Here is a 21929-nt window from a genome sequence, read left to right on the forward strand (position 1 = left end):
GGGGAGGCAGCCCTGGCATTGTAGAGCCCCTGACCACAGAGTGCTCACCGTCAGTGGGATTGGCAAACTCCTTGGGCACAGCCGCCCCATCGTCCAGCTCGACAGCCTCTAGGCCCGCTCGAACCCCTTCAATCTGGACCTCATGCTCTCCTGAAGCCGCGTCGTCCTCTGACCTCGCACTCTCGCCCGTGCGACGGAATTTCACCACCCTGGGGAGGAAGAGCAAATCTGATCAGGATGGCTACGACTACCCCTCGACGGCCTCGACGCACAGCACTTGTGCCTAAGGCAGGTGAGCTGCTCCTTCCAATAGTCTGAAATTGGCTCTTGTCCAATTGCACGCCCGTATGTGGTGTGTGTGTGTGTGTGTGTGTGTGTGTGTGTGTGTGTGTGTGGTGCTAGGGATTGGAACCAGGTCATTCTACCTCAGCCCTTTTAGGTTTTTCTTCTGAAACAAGGTCTCGCTAGATTGTTGAGACTCTCAGGACATTGCTGAAGCCGGCCTCTCCCCTGCGATCCTCTCATCTCATTTCTATTGAGTTGGGCTGAGGTGGGAGGAAGTGACATTTTCAAGAGTGACAGTATCAGGGCTGCCGGGCTGGGCATTGCACGATTCCGGGGAGGCTCTATTCACATGGTACGTTATGTGAATGAGGATATCTTTTTCCTGCTGAATACTGTCTAGAAATATAGTCACACATCACTGAACAACAAGGATGTGTCAATAGGCACTTCCCTAGTTGTGTGAACATTATAAAGAGTATCAGGCTGGGCACGGTGACACACACTTGTACTTGGGAGGCTGAGACAGGAGGTTCAAAGCCAGCCTCGACAACTAAGGCTCTCCGCAACTTAGTGAGACCCTGTTTCCAAGTAAGAAATACAATTGGGCAGGGGATTTAGCTCAGAGATAGAATGCTTCCGGGTTCCATCCTCAGTGCCAGAATAAAAAGTACTTATACAAACTAAGACAGGTAGCATAATCTTATAGAAATACCGTCATATACTGGGCAGGTACATCTTTGTGTGTGTGTGTGGTACTGGGTACTGAACTCAGGGGCATTCTATTTCTAAGCTACACCTCCAACCCAATTTTATTTTATTTTTTTATTTCGGTGGTACTGGGGGTGGAACCCAGAAGCTTTCCACCTCTAGGCTATACTCCCAGACCTATTTTCTATTTTATTCGGAAACAGAGTCTCACTAAGGTGCCGAGAGCCTCACTCAGTAGCTGAGGCTGGCTTCGAACCTGCGCGATCCTCCTGTCTCAACCTCCCAAGCGCGGGGATTACAAGTGTGTACCACCACGCCTGGTTTTATTTTTTATTTTGAAACAGGGTTTTGCTAAATTGCGGAGGGCCTCACTAAATTGCTGAGGCTGTTCTTGAACCTTCAATCCTCCTGTCTCAGCCTCACAAGTACTGAGATTACAAGCATGAACCACGACACCTGGCTTACTGGGTGCATCGTTGACTGAAATGTTGACCATATATTTGTTTTAGAATTTATACTTGCTTGTGTGCTACAGAAATAACAATTTGGTCACCCAGGGCTTGCATTAGGCTTGCAAGAAGTTGCCCAAAACAGCTGTGTTTTTAGTTTAAATTGGATGCCAAAATTTTTTAATTGGAATTCACACTAAAAGCCAGGTTTTCGGTGTCTCTTGAGAATGTAGGCTGCTTGTCGGGTCCACACCCCTGCAGGAGAACTGTGGCTGGACCCTGGCAGTGATGGCCCCTGTAAATGGGGTATTGGCTCCACTGTGACCGTGGTGTCCTCTTCGCCCAGTGACCCGGCCCCAAGGCTCCTTTGCCAATTATCTGTACCCATGCCCTTCAGCCCTTACTTGGCACCTTGCTCCTTTGACCCCGTAAGCCTCCGACCCCTCTCTCAGGAAAGGCATTTCTTCAAACCCTGTCATTTCCCATTACGCTAGGAAAAGCCTTGGTTTCTTTGAACAGCAATCTCTTCACAGGGACTCAGAGCAAACTTAACTCTCTCCTTTGAAATTTCCTACTCTCAAATAAAAATACCTGCTGTCTGCCAGCCAGGGCAGGTGTGGGGTCACGGCGCTGACAGCCAGATGTGTTCCGCCCTCAGCCTCTGGAGGGGAGGGCCAGGCCATGTACGGTGCACCCTTCTATCCATCTTTGAAAAAGTCACAGCTTGAACAGCAGAGGGAAAATCTGAACAATTATTATTTTTTTTAAGCGTGCAAGGCGAGCGTGGTGGCGCACGCTTGTAATCCCTGCGCTTGGGAGGCAGAGACAGGAGGACCACGTAGGTTCGAAGCCAGCTGCGCTGCCTTAAGAGACCCTGTTTCCAAATAAAAAATATAAAAATAGGTCTGGGAGTATAGCCCGGAGGTAGAAGGGTTTCCAGGAACCTCAATACCACCAAAAATTAATTAATTAATTAAAAAACTTGAGCCAGACATGGTGGTTCATGCTTGTAATCCCAGCATTCAGGAGGGGCTGAGACTGGAGGATCATGGTTCACAGCCAGCTTCAGCTACATTTAGTGAGGCCCTTTGCAAGTCAGGGAGACCCCGTTTGAAAATAAAGAATAAAAAAGAGGGCTGGGGGTGGAGCTCGGAGGTAGAATGCCCCTGGGTTCCATCCCCAGTATCCCAATAAATATAAATAAAATAAATAAATAAATAAATAAATAAATAAATAAAAACTAGAAAAAGGGCTGGGACATACCTCAGAAGTAGAAAGCCTCTGGGTTCAAACCCCAGTAAACACACACACACACACACACACACACACACACACACACACGGTGGGACTCGGGCACCTCTATAAAACGCGTTCAGCACCAGGTCTACTGTATTCCGACTCTTTATTTGGGGGCGGTGGGGGAGGTGGATGGACATTACCGGGCGTCTTTAAAGACACTCTCACGTAACAACCGGCAGCCTGGATTTGGAACTTGCCGGTAACAGGGGAGTCGATGCTTCCACGACGGCCAATTTCAAGCGACCGGTGGTTCAATAACAGGCTTTAACAACCCAAGCTGCTCTCGAGGGCCGGGCTGGAAAAACGAAAGGGGCTCACGAACTATGGACACGTGCTGCAACACAGATGAACCCTGAAAACCTTTTGCCGAGCCAAAGAACCGGTCACAAGAGGCCACGCAGGTCGGATTCCATTTGTATGAAATGTCAGGAGTCGGCCAAACTTTCGAGACAGACTAGGAACTGGTGACCGCTGGAGGTTGGGGCATCGCCTGGGAGTGGGGGGCTGCTGCGTCAGGGGAGCCCGGGAGCTGCCTTTTGGGGTGATGATGAGGATGTTTGGGGGCTAGGCAGGGGTGAGAGTTGCCTGAGGCTGTGAATGTGTTCTATGCTACCGAATCCTACTTTTTTTTTTTTTTTTTTTTTGCAGTACTGGGGGTGGAACCCAGGGGCTTTCTACCTCCGGGCTATACTCCCAGACCTATTTTATATTTTATTTGGAAACAGGGTCTCACTAAGTTGCTGAGGGCCTCACTTAGTAGCTGAGGCTGGCTTCGAACCTGTGCGATCCTCCTGTCTCAGCCTCCCAAGCGCTGGGATTACAAGCGTGCGACACCATGCCCAGCACCCTACACTTTTTTTGTGTTTGTGGTGCAGGGGATTGGACCCAGGGGCATTCTACCTCCAAGCCACCCCCTCAGCCCTATTTTTTTATTCTACATTTTGAATCCGGGTTTTACTAAGTTGCAGAGGGCCTCACTAAGTAGCTGAGGCTGGCCACAATCCCAGATCCTCCCATCTCGGTCTCCCAAGCACTGGGATTACAAGTGTGTGCCACCATGGCCAACTCAACTGTGCATTTTTAAGTGGTAAAAATGATTCATTTTAAGCCGGGCCTGGTGCTTGGGAGGCTGAGACAGGAGGATGGCAGGTTCGAGGCTAGCCTTAGCAACTTAGTGAGACTCTGTTTAAAAAATGGTGGGGGGAGGCTGAGTGTGTATCTCGGAGGTAGAATGCCCTTGGGTTCAGTTCTCAGTACAAAAAAAAGGTAAACTTTATGTTACGTGTACTTTGCTATCTAAACACACACACACACACACACACACACACACACACAATCTAAACCCTCAACTGTTAGCACTGCCACGGAAGTTACTGGGATCCATTTATTGATTTATTCAACAAATATTTATTAAGCGCCGGCTCTGAGCCCGGCCCAAGGGCGCTGCTGGGATTCCGAGGTAAGTCAGCTGCACAAGCTCCTTCCTGCCGCGATGGCGTTCCTGCGAGCAGGTGGGCGTTCAGGTCAGCACTGATAACCAGGGGAGGTAAGAATGCTCATCAGTGTCAGCTACTTGGAAGGCTGAGGCAGGAGGAGCCCTCGGGCCCAGGATACCCAGTGAGACCCCGTCTCAAAAAAATTACTGTGTGTGTGTGTGTGTGTGTGTGTGTGTGTGTGTGTGTGTGTGTGTTGGGGGAGGGGATCTTGTTCATGAGAAATGCTACAGATGGTGCAAGTCCACTGCGTACGGTGAAGGCTGGTGACCAGGGAGGGAAGTTCCAAATCCGGAACCCGCCCAATAAGGGGTGATGTGAAATAAGGTCCAGAGACGGAACATCAGGTGAGTAGGACTCTGACCCCAGGAGGAACCCCCAAATCAAACCAGGAGAAGTTCCCCGTGGTAGTCGCAGAAGACGGAAATGGGGAACATTCTATTTGGAAAGAGGGAGTGAATACTTACATAATCGGTTTGTTTATTTATTTATTTATTATTTATTTATTTATTTATTTGGGTACTGAGGGTGGAACCCAGAGGCTTTCTACCTCTGGGCTATACTCCCAGACCTTTTTTATATTTTATTTGGAAACAGGGTCTCACTAAGTTGCCGAGAGCCTCACTAAGTAGCTGAGACTGGCTTCGAACCTGTGCGATCCTCCTGTCTCAGCCTCCCAAGCGCGGGGATTACAAGCATATACCACCACGCCTGGCAAGACCCTGTTTTTGTGTGTGTGTGTGTGTGTGGTACTGAGGGTGGAACACAGGGGCCTTCTACCTCCAGGCTATACCCCCAGACCTATTTTATACTTTATTTGGAAACAGGGTCTCACTAAGTTGCTGAGAGCCTCACTAAGTAGCTGAGGCTGGCTTCGAACCTGTGCGATCCTCCTGTCTCCGCCTCCCAGGTCTCACCATCTATATTTTAAGCAGCGCCACAGCCTGAGCTGAGCATAGCCATTCCGGACACGTGGATAAAAAAGCACTAGCTGGTCCCCCAGCCCCGCGGAGGAGGACTGGATGGAGACAGAGAGTTTTGAGGGAGATCATTTTTCTTCCTTTTCCTTTTGGCCCCATCGGTAACGTTTGACATTTTTAACTGGGGTGTACCAGCCAAGCGTGGTGGTACGCGCTTGTAATCCCAGCATTTGGGAGGCCACGACAGGAGGATCGCGGTTCGAGAACAGCCTCAGCTACTTAACTGGGGCGAACCTTGCTATGGTATCAGTACAGCGGTTCCCGAGCTTGAGCCGAATGTGTAGCTCTGTGCTGCCCCTGTGTACAAACCCTTCCATCAGTGAAACGAGGACTTGCCGGGCTGTCGTGAGGACCAGATGAACTTGATGAAAAGCACCCTGCGGGTCCCCGGTGCATACAAAGGGCTCCCCCAACTCCTGGCCACCTCCCAGCCTCGAGCCCAGATCAGAAAGAAAGCCTCCCTGTCTACCCCAGGACCTCTATAAAAGGAGACTTTGAGAAGCTGGCGTAGCTCTCTGCATCTGGAAACCAGACTTTGTTTCTGCTCTGGCAAACTATTGGAAGCCGGGACAACTTTGTCTGTTAAAGCTCATCTTAAAACAGAGCGGGCGTGCCTGTAATCCCAGGACTTGGGAGGCTGAGGCAGGAAGATTGCAGGTTTGGGGACAGCCTCAGCAACCTAATAAGACCCTGTCTCAAAATTAAAAAAAATAGGGGTTGAGGGTATAGCTTAGAGGTAGAATGCCTCTGGGTTCAGTTGGTAGTACCACCAAAAAAAAAAAAGAAAAAAGAAAAAGAAAAATAGATCTCTGAAGCTGGGCGTGGTGATACACACTTGTAATCCCAGCATTCGGGAGGCAGAGACCCGAGGATCGCAGTTCGCGGACAGCCTCAGCTACTTAGTGAGGCCCTCTGCAACTCAGTGAGACCCTGATTCAAATTAAGGAATAAAAAATAGGGCGGGGGGTGTAGCTTGGAGGTAGAATGTCCCTGGGTTCCATCCCCAGTACTGAAAAAAAATAGATCTTTGACACTAAATTGTACTCAGAAAGCCAGACTACATTTTTAATCAGTTGCGTTCCTAAAAGTATTTATCAACTGTATAAGCCAAGATTCAACATTTCCCAAGGGTGGGGGGGATGCACTAGGAAAGAAAAATAAAACAGCAATGGCATATGTTAAAGGCTTCCAAACAGGCTGGCTCGGCGGAGCATAGCTCCTGACGTTTGTCATACATATGACATGTATCTATATATAGCGTATAGTTTACCAAAATAGCCGGGAACATTTACTTTCCATAATTTTTGCTATGTTAGGAAGAGAATAACATGAAAAAATAGCTGTCAGCTTCGAGACCATGTCCATACCACTAAGCATCTTAAATTAGATCCTGGGGCTTGGTGAAGGCATTTGTTTTTTTTTTTTTAATTTTTGTGGTACTGGGGATTAAATGCAGGGGCATTCTACCTCCAGCTACACCTTCAACCCTATTTTATTTTTCTTTTAAAACAGGGCCTCACTGTCTAGGTTGTTGAGTCTCACTACTTGCTGAGGCTGGCCTCCAACCTGTGATCCTCCTAGGAGTCTCAGCCTCCCAAGTACTGGGATTTGCAAGTGCGTGCCACCATGCCTGGCTCGTTGAGGAGGGTAATTAAATGAAGTTTTTTATTTTCATCTGAGTTCCTCGGCTTTGTTTCTTGAGTCCATGAGTCTCTCAGACTAAGTCAAACTGTGACTGTCACGGAACGCCATTTAGAGTCCTGCGTGACGACAGTCGGCCTGCCTTAGGGAGAGCGCCCGATTCTGGCAGACATACGGATGCTCTGAACCTCCATGCCCACGATACTCAGCAGCTGTGTGACCCTGGGTGGGCTGCTTCACCGCCCTGAGTCCCCAGATCCTTGGTTTTAAATGGAGATGGTAATTCTACCTTTAGGGTTGCCATGGGGAGCACAGCAGTCCCTAAAGAGAGCGTGTCTCGCAATCATTCAGCTACTGCGATGAGTGTTCGTGGAGGGTCGACTGTGATCAGAGCGCTGGGGTCCGAGGCGGGGCAAAGCAGACGCTCCTGCTGGGTTCTGGTTCCTTTCCAAGTAAGCAAATGCAATAACACACGTTATGAATGAATACACCCTCAGGACGAGGCAAAGCGAGGGCAAGAAAAGAGCGCTGGACGAGAGTGGCCACGGGCGATTCCTCCATGAAGGCTGAGGCCCAGGGGACAAGGACGGGCACACACGGGAGAATACAAGAAGGGACAGTGGGTGCCATGGTGTCCGGGCCACGGAGCAGAGGGTCCGGAGACAGGTCGGGCGGTGCAGTGGTCTGGAGACCATGATAAAGTGTCTTCGTGTTACCCCGAGACCAGAAAGACGGCCCTGGAGTGTTCCAATAGCAGCGAGAGGGAGGAAGGTGAGCCGAGCTGAGTTTTGACCAAGTCATCCGGGCACAGTGTTCCAATCGGCATCCTCGGAGCCATCCACCGAAGACCTGACGACGTGGTTTGGAGCTCAATCCACGTGAGGCCGGGGACCGAGAATCTCAGGTCATGGCGGCCGGAGGCAGGGAGAGGGAGAGTACGTGGGCTGTGCTCCTCAACATGGAGGCCGGAAGCAAGAGGGGGAGCCGGAGGAGGAGGAACCATATTTATAATCTCCAAGGCCACAGCCCAGGGACCAGCTCCTCTAGCCACACCCTGCTGGCCTATGGTACCCCCCAGTAAATCCATTACCACGGACTTCTCCACTGCTGGGATTATAACCCTCATGACTCAATTATAATAACCCTGGATATTAATAAACGAGCTTTTTCAGGGATATTTTGTATCTAGCTATAACACATGGTCTCCCACAAGAGAAAGTAGGTAAGAAGAGGGGCCTCTGGGTTTGTTGCTTTGCATTACCAGCCACACTGCCAGGTGAGCTGTTTGCTGTTTTTAAGAAGTGGTTAAGCCAGGTGTGGTGGCGCACGCCTGTAATCCCCGCGCTTGGGAGGCTGAGACAGGAGGATCGCACAGGTTCAAAGCCAGCCTCAGCTACTGAGTGAGGCTCTCGGCAACTTAGTGAGACGCTGTTTCCAAATAAAATATAAAAATTGGTCTGGGAGTATAGCCCGGAGGTAGAAAACCTCTGAGTTCCACCCTCAGTACCACCAAAACAAAATAAATAAATAAAAGAAAATAGAAAAAAATAAGTGCTTATCTCTGAGCCGAGCATGGTGGTGCACACCTATAATCCCAGTACTTGGGAGGCCGAGACAGGAGGATTGCAGCTTTGAGGAAAGCCTCAGCAGTGTAGTGAAATACTGTTTCAAACTAAAAATAAAATAGGGTTGGGGTGTAGCTCAGAGATAGAATGCCCCTGGGTTCAATCCCCAGTACCAAGGGGGGGGGAGAAAAAATAATTAGTTATCTCTGAGCCAGACACAGTGGTACATGCCTGAAATCCTAGTACTTGGGCAGCTGAGACAAGAGGATTGCAGGTTCAAGACCGGCTTCAGCAACTTAGTGAGACTTTCAACAATTTAGATTTTCAAAACCTTTAGACTTTCAGCTGGATGTGGTGGTGCACGCTTATAATCCCAATATTGGGGGGCTGAGGCAGGAGAATCACAGGTTCATGGTTAGCCTCAGCTGCTTAGTGAGGCCTCCACAACTTAGTGAAAGCCCGTTTTAAAAATAAAGAATAAAGCTAGACATGGTGGCGCACGCTTGTCATCCCAGCATTCAGGAGACTGAGACTGGAGGATCGCGGTTCTCGGACAGTCTCAGCTCCTTAGTGAGGCCCTCTGCAATTCAGTGAGACCCAGTTTAAAATAAAGAATAAAAAAATAGGGCAGGGGATGTAACTCAGAGGTCAAATGCCCCTGGGTTCCATCCCCAAACCCTCAAAAAAGAAAGAAAGAAAGAAAGAAAGAAAGAAAGAAAGAAAGAAAGAATAAAAAAGCAGGGCTGGGGATGTTCCTCGGAGGTAGAATGCCCCTGGGTTCAATCCCCAGTACTGAAGAAGAAAAAGAAACTTAGACTTCAACAGCAAAACCCTGTTTTTAAATAAATAAATAAATACATACATAAATAAATACATAAATAAAGCAAGCTGAGGATGTAGCTTGGAGGTAGAATGTACCTGGGTTTGATTTTCAGCATCACGAGAGAGAGAGAGAGAGAGAGAGAGAGAGAGAGAGAGAGAGAGAGAGAAGAGGAGAGGAGAGAGAGGAGAGAGGAGAGAGGAGAGAGGAGAATATGAATGAATCTCATTTCTGAATATTCAGAGTTCTCTAATTAATGACAGCTTAAGTTCTCTGTGGATTTTGTTTATTTGTGTTTCTCTGTCACCCTCATCAACCCAAATAGCAATAAGCTTGTTGTCTGGAGAGCAGACCGCAAGTACATTCGGGACAAAAGACGGTGACCACAGCTGAATGCGGGGTGCACGCTTGTAATCCTAGTATCTGGGAGGCTGAGCATGGAGGATCACGGGTTCTCGACCAGCCTCAGCAAGTACTCAGACTCCCATCAACTTAACCTTGTTTCAATATAAAAATAAATAGGACTGGGGGACTAGTGTGGAGGTAGAATGTCCCTCAGTTCCACCCCCAGTAACACACACACACACACACACACACACACACACACACACACACAGAGGCAGGGATCACAAATATTGCCAGCCATGAAGCCCTTACTGCCTGCAAGGGTTCAAGGGAAGTGTCTGCAGTGGGTGGTGGGTCCCAGTGCCACCCCACCTTGCAGGTGGGGAAACTGAGGCCTGTAGAAGAAAGGTAAGTTGCCCAAGGGCACCTACCAAGTTAGCGGGAGAGTCGGAAATCAAAGCAGGTATGCTTGAGCAAAGAGCCCAGCGATCGCTGCACTCCCAGACCTATTTTTTTGTATTTTATTTGGAAACAGGGTCTCTTAAACCAGCTGAGGCCGGCTTCGAACCTGTGCGAGCCTCCTGCCTCAGCCTCCCAAGCGCAGGGATTACAAGCGTGCGCCACCACGCCCGGCTCCCAGCGATCGTTCTATGCGGCAGCCTCAGTGGAGGGACAGAGGCCCGTGCTCCAGCTTCTCAGGTGGTCTTATCTTGGGAAACTTCCGGTCACTCATTCAGTCCACAATCAAGCAGCAAGGATTTTGTGTCAGAGCAACTTCTTGCCCTCCTGGGACTGAGTCTTTGACGGGCAGTACGTTGGAGATTGTGGAAGATGCACACGTTGCCTAGGAAACAGGTACCTGGATCCAGCAGGGCTAACATCTGAGAATGAGGTTCAAAGGGAGGTCTGAAGATGCTCTGGAAATCGTGGCTGAATGATTCATTGCCGACCGTAGAATGTTTCAGGGCAGTGCGTCTTGTCTCAGCCCGGGGTGACTGGGCCCTCCAGAGGACGTGGGCAACGTCCGGGACAGTTCTGATAGTCACCACTGGGGCAGGAGGTGGGACGTGGGTAGAGGCGAGGATGTGCTAATGTGGTACAATGTATAAGACAGCTCCTCCACAGTGAAGGGCTGTCTGGTGTAAAACCTCAGCAGCTTGGAGGTTTAAATAGCTTGGGTGGAAGATTGAGAGTGGAGCCGGGCGTGGGGGCACATGCCTGCAATCCAGTACTTGGGAGGCTGAGACAGGAGGACTGCAGGTTCAAGACCAGCCTCAGCAACTCCTTTTTCTTTTTTCCTCTTCTTTCTTTCTTTCTTTCTTTCTTTCTTTCTTTCTTTCCTTCCTTCCTTCCTTCCTTCCTTCCTTCCTTCCTTCCTTCCTTCCTTATTTCTTGCTTTATTTTCTTTATTTCTTTTTTTAATACTGGGGATTGAACCCAGGAGCATTCTACCTCCGAACGACACCGCCAGCCCTATTTTTTATGCTTTATTTATTTATTTATTTATTTATTTATTTTTGGTGGTACTGGGGTTCCTGGAAGCCCTTCTACCTCCGGGCTACACTCCCAGACCTATTTTTACATTTTTATTTGGAAACAGGGTCTCCTAAGCCAGCGCGCGCGGCTGGCTTCGAACCTGCGCCATCCTCCTGTCTCTGCCTCCCAAGCGTGGGGATGACAAGCGTGCGCCACCACGCCCGGCTATGCTTTATTTTGAAACAGAGTCTCACTGAGTTTGCAAAGGGGCTCACTAAGTAGCTGAGGCTGTTCTTGAACCACGATTCTCCTGTCTCAGCCTCCCAAATGCTAGGATTGCAAGCATGCGACACCGTGCCTGGCTTATTCTTTTTGTTTTGTTTTGTTTTTTTGTTTTTTTAGGTAGTGGGGCTTAAACCCAGGGGCATTCTACCTTCAAGCCACACCCCCAGTCCTAATTTTTATTTTTTATTTTTTGCGGTACTGGGATTTGAATTCAGGGACATTCTACTTCCAAGCTACACCCCCAGCCCTATTTATTATTATTTATTTATTTATTTCTTAGTTTTTTATATTTTTGCGGTACTGGGGCTTCAACCTAGGGGCATTCTAACTCCAAGCTACACCTCCAGTCCTAGTTTTTATTTTTTATTTTTTTATTTGTTTGCGGTACTAAGGATTGAACCCCGGGGCATTCTACTTCTGAGCTACACCCCCAGCCCTATTTTTTATTCTTTATTTTGAAACAAGGTCTCACTAAGTGGCAGAGGACCTCACTAAGTAGCAGAGGCTGGCCTTGAACCTGTAATCTTCCTGTCTCAGCGTCCCAAGTACTGGGATTACAAACTTGTGACACCATGCTTGGGTCTGGTTAGTGATGTGTGTGTGTGTGTGTGTGTGTGTGTGTGTGTGTGTGTGTGTGTGTGTATGATACTGGGGATTGAACCCTTTTTAAATTTTGAAACAGAGTCTAAATTATCCCATGCTGGCCTCAAATCTGCTATCCTCCTGTCTCAGCCTCCCATGTACTGGGATTACAGGTGTATGCCACTATGCCTAGCCACGTGTAGCTACTGAACATTTGAACTGTGGTTAGCATGTGCAGTGCGAGCATTTAGCCAGGGGTAGTGAACATCTACAATCCCTGTACCTGGGAGGCTGAGACAGGAAGATCGCAGGTTTGAGGACATCTTCAGCAGTGTAGCAAGACTCTCAGAAACCTAATGAGACCCTCTTTCCAAATAAATAAGTAAATAAATATACAAGTCGGACATAGTGGCACACGCTTAGAATCCCAGTACTTGGGAGGCTGAGACAGGAGGATCATGGTTCATGGCCAGTCTCGGCAACTTACTGAGGCCCTCTGCAACTTAGTGAGACCCTGTTTCAAAATAAAGAATAAAAAAATAGCTGGGCGTGGTGGCGCATGCTTGTAATCCTCGTGCTTGGGAGGCAGAGACAGGAGGATCGCGCAGGTTCGAAGCCAGCCACGCACGCTGGCTTAGGAGACCCTGTTTCCAAATAAAAATGTAAAAATAGGTCTGGGAGTGTAGCCCAGAGGTAGAAGGGCTTCCAGGAACCCCAGTACCACCACCAAAAAAAAAAAAAAAATAGGGCTGAGGGGTGTAGCGTGGAGGTAGAATGCCCCTGGGTTCGATCTCCAGTACCACAAAATAAATAAATAAATAAATAAATAAATAAATAAATAAATAAATAGGGCTGGGGGTGTAGCTCAGAGGTAGAATGCCCCTGGACTTAAAAAGAAAAAAAGGAAGCTGGGCGTGGTGGCGCACACTTGTAATCCCAGCGCTTGGGAGGCGGAGACAGGAGGATCGCACAGGTTCAAAGCCAGCCTCAGCTACTTAGTGAGGCCCTCAGCAACTTAGTGAGACCCTGTTTCCAAATAAAATATAAAATAGGTCTGGGAGTATAGCCCGAAGGTAGAAAAGTCCCTGGGTTCCACCCCCAGTACCACACACACAAAAAAAAGAAAAAAATATGTCGGCATTTGAAATGACCAAGGGACTGGTTGTTAAATTTTTTGCATGTTTATGTTATAAATTATACTATACAAATTATCTCCAGCATAAATTATATAATTTAAACAGCCACGTGCAACTAGCAGCTCTCCTACCTCTGGACTGTAAGCTCCGTAAGGACAGAGAGCATTAGATCTTATTCAGTTATAGAATCCTCTGTATTGAGGATGGTACCAAGCAAACCATTGACTGAATGAACGCGCCCATCCATGTGGTCTGCAGGGCTTGCTTTCAAGAAATCATCCTAGAAGGAGAGACAAAAGGCCTGACTTGCATCCAGGCAGAACTGGCTATAAAATTTCAGCTGCCTGCATCACTGGTACCTAATGCTCTTCACAAGCAAACAGCTGGTAGAGGATGGGGAGTTATTTGTAGTCGCAGAGGCATCCTCCTGAACGCCCACAGGCAAGAAAGGGCTGTTTTCTTAGGCACCCTTAGCCGTTTTCCCCTCCCTTAACCCTGTAAGCTACTTAGCAGCTTATAATCTATTAACACTTGGCCTCCCCTGGGACGGAGCCTGTTCCAAATGCTGCTCTTGGTCACCCTCTGCAAGCCACTCTGAATTTTTTTTAACCGTCTTGCTCTCAGGAAATCTGTTGCCTGCAATCCGCGCATAATGTATGCGGGGTGTGGTTTTAAAAAACAGCCAAGTCGTGATCTGTAACCCACTCAGACTCACACGGCTGGTTTGTTTGCTTTATCCTTTATTTTTTTTATTTTTTAATAGATTGAGGTCAACATGTCTCTGGGCCAATTTTGACTTCATTCACATGGAATTTAGGGTTTTTGGTTTGTGATTTGGGGGAGCCCAATAAGAGCAGACCCATGTATTTAGTTTTTAGAAATGATTTTCAGATATAATAAGAGCTAATATGTGTTGAGCGTTTGATATCTGCCAAGCATCTCACTTGACCATCACGATAGCCCTAGAAATCAAGAACTATTATGGAATTAATCTTCCTTTTTTTCCTACTTCTTTCTTTCTTTCTTTCTTTCTTTCTTTCTTTCTTCCTCTTTTGGTACTAAGGATCGAATCCAAGGCTTGCATATGATAAGCATGCACTATACCACTCAACTATACCAGTAACCCAGCTCCATGATACCAACTGTACAGAGAAATCAAGTCCCCAAAGGCCAAATCATCTGCTGAGAGTCACACAGCTGGGAAGTGACAGAGCTGGGATGAGAACCCAAGTCTGCCCCCTGAGAGCCAATGGTCTCAAGCAGCACACAGTCTGACCTCTCTAATAAATGCATACTAGGTATAATAGATATTATATAATATGCATTTATGTCTAGAAGATATCAGAAAGAATAATCAAGAAATAACTAGGACTGGGGTTTGGGAAAAGGGAGCTTACTTTTAATTCTTGTGTTTCTATCTGAACTTTGTGATATATATTTATAATTTATAATACTCACATTTAAAACTGTATTAATTTGTTCATTTAAATAAGTAGAAATCTCCTCTTTTTCGGTTCTGGTAATTGAACTCAGGATCTTGCAAACATTTTTCCACTGAGCCATATCCACAGAAAACTCCTTTTATTCTTTTTAATTAAGAAAAGAATCATTATAAATAATGCCACAGCTATATATCAGTAGACTAATGACACGTAAATCTTTGGCAAAAAAATCACGAGCTCTGACATAGTTTGAAAATTTATCCCATTGAAGTCAAGAATATATATATATATATATATATATATATATATATATATTCTTATTCTGAGTATCATAATTTTTCCATGCCTGACTTATTATTTTTTTGGTGGTACTGGGGATGGAACCCAGGGGCCTTCTACCTCCGGGCTACACTCCCAGACCTATTTTATATTTTATTTGGAAACAGGGTCTCTTAAGACAGCTAAGGCTGGCTTCGAACCTGCGCGATCCTCCCGTCTCAGCCTCCCAAGCGCGGGGATGACAAGCGTGAGCCACCACGCCCGGCTATGCCTGACTTATTTTTTATTTCAGAGTAATAGTTTAGGTTTTGAACATGAGGCTTAGTTTCAATGGACGTGCCACGATTTCCTTGAAAGCTCTGCACACGCACAGTTACACATCCCTACATCGACCTCTGTATCTTCTAATGAGGCATCCTTTTAGCATTCGTGAAATAATGCCATATTCATAAGTGACGCCACTTAAAGATCACAGTAACAGCAAAAATTTAAATGAATAAAAATTTCAGGTGAAGATGGATTTTACACGGAGAAGTAATTATTCCAACCCCCTTCAGTACCCAGAATCTCAGAAAGCTGTGCCAGCCACACTCAAAGTCACTCAGGAGAATTCCTCAGTAGCTTAGGGGGTGGGGGGAACCCACCATTTTTAAAGTCGAGAAAATAAACACATGCTAACAAGAATGCATCCTTTCCAATGAACCCAAATGAAGTCCGCTTTTATTATCCCGATGGCCAGTGATGCTGTATTTTAGCACAGAACCCCAGAAGTGTTCTTTGTAATGCCCTGTCTCTACTCTTGGAATTTGCTGGAGGAATCACCGTCTGTTTGTGGTGGGGAAAATCCTTACGCCCCTCTGCAAGGCCCCTGTCCTTTCTGTTGCCTGCTCGCACTCCTCCCAAGATTCTCAGAGAGAATTTGGCAAGCCCAGGAAAGACCCATCCTCCAAGGAATGTATTCCTGATGTTCCCAGCAGCGGTGAGCCTCGCTCCGGCCAGTTGTTACAAAAACCTCTCGTTCAGAAGAAGGCAAGAGGGTCTAACCACAGTCCCCGCGTTTACACACCTCACGAACAACAGGACTTGGTTCAAACCTCTAGGAAGAAACCCTGGCTCTTTGGAAACCCGATGGCAACCTCTTACCCTCCCTTTCCCCGAAGACCTTGCAAGAAAAAAAATTAGAGATTTCACAGCCCTGGGAGAGGGACCCATGTCACGACACAGACTCATCAGTTCCGTCCACGCAATTAAGAGGGAAAAGCTAATCCCCGTAGCTATCCACGAGCTCCAAACGGATCTGGAAAACGGGCCTGAGTCAGAGGCACAGGAGCTGGGCTGCTGGAGTAGGAAAATGGCTTGCCTCCTCGGGGCCTTCTTCCTTCTTCTTCCTCTGAAACGGCTCCCTTTAAATTCAACAAGCCGTGTGCAGGGATGTCCCCTCTGCTGCATTTTTTTTTTTAAGAAAGCCTGCCTGCCTCTCGCTCGCCCCCAGGGTACTCACGGCAGCTGCCTCAGCTGGAATAGATCCTCCTCCATGTCCGCGTCGCGCTGTGCCAGGAGCCCTGGGCATGGCCCTTACATGGTCCTGGCGGATGGCGGGCGCTCGGGGTTTCAGCACCGGGATGCTGGACAGCTCCCGCGCCGCCGCCGCAGCTGTGCCTGGGGAGAAGGAGCCCCCGGGATCAGCCCACGAGACAAAGCCACCGCCACCCCAGACCGCGGCGGGAGTGGGCGGGGAGGGGGCGGGGGGCTGAGCTCCGCGGGAGGGGGCGGGGAGCCGCGGCTCCGGGGACCACGGCCTGGAGGTCGGCGGGGCCTGGGGCCGGGGATGCGGCTGGCAGTGTGTTCTCGCAGGGACTCATTCGCATCAGTCGACTCTTCCTGAAGCCCAGGTGGCGGCACTATACATATAGGGTATGGATTTGTTTGTTTATTCTGGGGCACCGGGGATTGAACCCAGGGCCCGTCTACCTTCCAGCTACATCTTTAGCCCTACCTAATTCGTTTTTCGTTTTTTTTTGGAACGAGGTTTCCCTAAGGTGGACGAGAGAGTCTCGCTGCTTGCTGAGGCTGTCCCTGGCCCTGCAGTCCTCCTGTCTCAGCCTCCTAAGTACTGGGATTACAGGTGTGTGTCACCAATCCGGCATGAATTTTTATTTATTTATTTATTTATTTATTTATTTATTTATAGAAAACTCCTGGGTTGTTGTTGTTGTTATTATTATTATTATTATTATTATTATTATTATTGGGTTTGGGGATGAAACCCAGGGGCATTTGACCTCTGAGCTACACCCCCCTGCCCTATTTTTTTCATTTTTCTTTTTTCTTTTTTTGGTGGCACTGGGGTTCCTGGAAACCCTTCTCCCTCCGGGCTACACTCCCAGATCTATTTTATACTTTTTTTTTTTAGGGTCTGGGGATGGAACCCAGGGGCATTCGACCTCCAAGCTACAGCCCCTGCCTTATTTTTTATTCTTTATTATTATTATTATTATTATTATTATTATTATTATTATTATTATTTTGGTGGTACTGGGGTTCCTGGAAGCCCTTCTACCTCCGGGCTACACTCCCAGACCCATTTTTACATTTTTATTTGGAAACAGGGTCTCCTAAACCAGCGCGCGCGGCTGGCTTCGAACCTGCGCGATCCTCCTGTCTCTGCCTCCCAAGCGCGGGGATTACAAGCGTGCGCCACCACACCCGGCTTATTCTTTATTTTGAAACAGGGTCTCACTGAGTTGCAGAGGGCCTCACTAAGTAGCTGAGGCCATTCACGAACCGCAATCCTCAGGTCTCAGCTTCCCAAATGCTGGGATTCCAAGCGTGCCTCCACGCCCGGCATTATTATTATTATTGTTATTATTATTATTATTATTATTATTATTACTATTATTATTATTCAGTGCGGGGCTTCCTGACATGAATTTTTTAAAAGTGTTCTTGCATTAAGGTACTCCTTATTGAGCACTTGCTGTATACCAGGCACTTGGCACGTGACAAAACAAATTAGAGCCTGGCGTGGTGGCGCACGCTTATAATCCCAGCATTCGGGAGGCTGAGACCAGAGGATGGTGGTTTGAGGACGACAGCCTCAGCTACTTAGTGAGGCCCTCTGCAACTTCATGAGACCCTGTTTCAAAATAAAGAATAAAAATTAGGGCTGGGGGTGGAGCTCAGAAGTTGAGTGCCCCTGGTTTCCATCCCCAATATCGCAAAAACAAAGAAGCAAAACTGGTCATGTTATAGTCATCAGGAAGCAGAAGGTCTAGTGGAATGAATCTAGCAAAAAAGTCTGCAAAGGGTGAGAAGGCCAGAGGTCATCCCTCCATTCAGGAAGCATCGGGGAGTGGTTTCTACAGCTCCAGCTACATGGAATAAAAAATAAATAAGGCAGCCGGGCGTGGGGGCACACGCTTGTAACCCCAGCATTCGGGAGACTGAGACAGGAGGATCGCGGTTTGTGGACAGCCTCAGCTACTTAGTGAGGCCCTCTGCAACTCAGTGAGATTTTGTTTCAAAAGAATAAAAAATAAGGCTGGGGCTGTAGCTCAGAGGTAGAATGCCCTTGGGCTTCATCCTCAGTACTGAAAATATATATATTCAATATATGATGACCAGGGGCCGGGTGTGGTGGGCACGCTTGTAATCCCTGCACTTGGGAGGCTGAGACAGGATTGCACAGGTTTGAAGCCAGCCTCAGCTACTTAGTGAGGCTCTCAGCAACTTAGTGAGACCCTGTTTCCAAATAAAATATAAAATGGGTCTGGGAGTGTAGCCCAGAGGTAGAAAGCCTCTGGGTTCCACCCCCAATACTACAAAAATAAAATAAAATAAAATATAAAAATATGATTACCAGCCAGGTGTGGTGGCATGTGTCTGTGATCCCAGTACTCTGGGAGGCTGAGACAGGAGGCTCTGGTTCAAAGCCAGCCTTAGCAAATTATGAGGAAATGAGGAGCCACCCGGAAAATGAGGCTCTGTTTCAAAGTTAAAAATAAAATAGGGCTAAGGGTGTGGCTCAGAGGTAGAATGCCCCTGCGTTGAATCTGCAGCACCACACGCACAAAAAAGGCAAGAGAATAAATGAGTGAATTATTATAGAATCTAGCAGTCTGACTACTTGATATGATCTAAAAGGATTGAACACAGGATCATAAGGAGAAACTTGCATAACGATGCCAAGAAGTCAAAGAGACTTAAGTGTCCATTGCCAAGCGAAGAGATGAAGAAATTATGGTATAATCTTACAATATATATTATGGGCTGGGCGTGGGGGCGCACGCTTGTAATCTCCGCGCTTGGGAGGCGGAGACAGGAGGATCGCACTGGTTCGGAGCCAGCCTCGCTGACTTAAGAGACCCTGTTTCCAAATAAAAATAATATAAAATAGGTCTGGGAGTGTAGCCTGGAGGTAGAAGGGCTTCCAGGAACCCCAGTACCGCCAGTACATATATTACCCAGTATATATATTACAGTGTAAATTATGTATATACTTAAAATGGAATATTATTTGGCCATAATAAAGAAGGAAATCCCAGCTTATCCTATACTACGGATGAAACTTCAGGACATGACACTAAGTAAAATAAATCAGTCACAAAAAGATGAGTGCAGTATGATTCCTGTTAGAGAATGGAATCAAAAGTCGTCAAATTCATAGAATTAGAGAGTAGAAAGGTTAGTTATTGTGGGCCAAAGAGAGGAGGAAAAAAAGAATTCTTCAGTACATATAGAATTTAAGTTTGTAAGGATGAAAATGTCCTAGAGAGCTGCTACGCAGCAGTGGGTTTCTAGCTAACACCACCGTATCATACTCTGGTACAAATGTTTAAGAGGTTGGGTTTTGGCTTGGCGTGGTGGCACACGCTTGTAATCCCCGCGCTTGGGAGGCTGAGACAGGAGGATCGCACAGGTTCGAAGCCAGCCTCAGCTACTTAGTGAGACCCTGTTTCCAAATAAAGTATAAAATAGGTCTGAGAGTATAGCCCGGAGGTAGAAAGCCTCTGGGGTCCACCCAAGTACCACACACATAAAAAAAGATGTTAAGTTTTTACATTTTGGGAGACTTGGACCCAGAGTCTTGATGGACAAGTGCTCTGCTGCTGAGCGTATCTACCTCCAAGATGCTAAACTCGATGGCATATGTTTTATACTTTAATAATAAACAAATGGTTAAATGGTGATTTTAACAATAACAAGAACGCACCACTGAAAATGCACTGAAATGTTAATCTAAACCTTGGCCAGCAATTCTAGACATGTTAAGATGGTTACTTTTCTTACTTCTGGATAGTTGTGGTTGTAACTTCTTGTATATTTTAAAATATATATACAATTGCCAGGTGTGGTTGGCACACGCTTGTAATCCCAACATTCGGGAGGCTGAGACAGGAGGATCGTGGTTCGCGGACAGCCTCAGCTCCAGAGTGAGGCCCTCCACAACTCAGTGAGAGCCTGTTTCAAAATAAAGAATAAAAAATAGGGCTGAGGTGTACCTCGGAAGTAGAATGCCTTTGAGTTCCATGCCCTATACCGCAAAAAGAAAAAAAAAATTGTCCTGCACATTGAGATTGAGAAATTTCCCATGAGAGGATTATGGGCTTCTTGGGAGAGGGGGGCAGTGGCGTCCCTCTACCTGGTCGGCCTGTTCCTGTGGTCTGCAGCGGCTGAGGCCTCGCAGACGCCCACCCCAGACTGTTGAGGCTGCCGTCAGCGTAGCCCATGGGGCACGCTGACACTCCGCGCCTCCTCGTTGAGGCTTTTAAGGGGAGCACAGGACATAGCACAAAATCAGCACTGAAAAAATAACTTAGAGAATGAACTGGCTGTCATTTTGTTCTTTCTTAAGCACAGGTAGACATATTTTTCCAAAGCAATGATTTTAACCTTGAAGTATTTATCAGCATTCCGGGGAGGGTTTCTGTTTTTGTTTTGTTGATATTGGGGAATTGAAGCTGGGCATGGTGCCCCACATTTGTAATCCCAGCATTAGGGAGGCGAAGGGAAGGGGATTGCGGTTCGAGGACAGCCTCAGCTACTTAGCAAGACCCTTCGCAACTCAGTGTTTCAAAAGATAAAAAGACAGCTGGGCTTGGTGGCGCACACTTGTAATCCCAGCATGTGTGAGGCTGAGACAGGAGGATCATGGTTTGCAGCCAGCCTCATCTACTTAGTGAGGCTCTTTGCAACTCAGTGAGGCCCTGTTTAAAAAAAAAAAAAAAAATAGGGCTGGAGGTGTAGTTTAAAGGTAGAATGTCCCTGGGTTCCATCCCTAGTACCACAAAAATAAAATAAATATTAAAAAATAAAAAGACTAGGGTGTATTCATTTCAAGTCACCCCCTCATGCCATTTTGGCATGGGGCTGTATTTCTATTCTCTGTATTTCTTTCTAATAAACTTCTTTAAATCTTCAAAAAAAATTAAAAAAATAAAAAGACTAAAAAAAAAAAAATAGGGCTGGAGGTGTATCTTGGAGGTAGAATGCCCCTGGGTTCTATCCCCAGTACTGAAAAAAAAAAAAGTGGAGAATTGAACCCAAGGGTCTTTTACTTCAGAATTATACCCCCAACCATTTTTATTTTTTATTGTTTTGGTGCTGGGGGTTGAACGCAGGGGCATTCTACCTCCAAGCTGTGCCCCCAGCCCTTTTTAATTCTGAAAGAGGGTCTTGATAAGTTGCTGAGATTGGCCTTGAACCTGTGATCCTCCTATCTCAACCTCCCAAGTACTGATATTACAGGCATGTGCCACCGTGCCCAGCGGTAAGGGGAGACTTTGTTAACACGCAGATCGCTGGGTCCCCGCTTCCCCACAGGGTTTCTAATTCATCTAGACTTGGGTTAAACCTGAAAGTTTTGTTGCTAATAAGTTCTCAGGTGTTCTTGTAGACTGTGATTGCCCACACCGAGGATCTCTGTTCTTTTTTCCTTTTCTTTTTCTTTTTTTGGCACAAGGGAGTTCTACCTCTAAGCCACACTCTTAGTCCAATTTCATTATTTTTTTTTTTAGTTTAAAACAGGGCCTCACTAGGTTGCTGAGAGTCCCGCTACACTGTGGAGGCTGTTCTTCCAAAATGTGATCCTCATGTCTCAGCCTCCCAAGGACTGAGATTACAAGCATGAGCCACCATGCCCAGC

At 47.1% G+C, this 21929-nt stretch overlaps 1 protein-coding gene across 1 annotated transcript in view; it reads right to left on the reverse strand.

Moving 5' to 3' along the window:
* SVOP (SV2 related protein) overlaps positions 1 to 16321 on the reverse strand; it is a gene marked incomplete at both ends in the record, with an annotated part of 63097 nt that extends 46776 nt beyond the window's left edge. Inside the window, 2 exons of the mRNA XM_080717945.1 lie at positions 49 to 209; positions 16287 to 16321. Of these exons, the coding sequence (XP_080574071.1) occupies positions 49 to 209; positions 16287 to 16321 (196 nt within the window). The remainder of the gene's footprint in view (positions 1 to 48; positions 210 to 16286) is intronic.
* Positions 16322 to 21929: the final 5608 nt, after the last annotated feature.

Source organism: Muscardinus avellanarius (assembly GCF_963383645.1).
Source record: "Muscardinus avellanarius genome assembly, chromosome: 21".
Lineage (NCBI taxonomy): Eukaryota > Metazoa > Chordata > Mammalia > Rodentia > Gliridae > Muscardinus > Muscardinus avellanarius.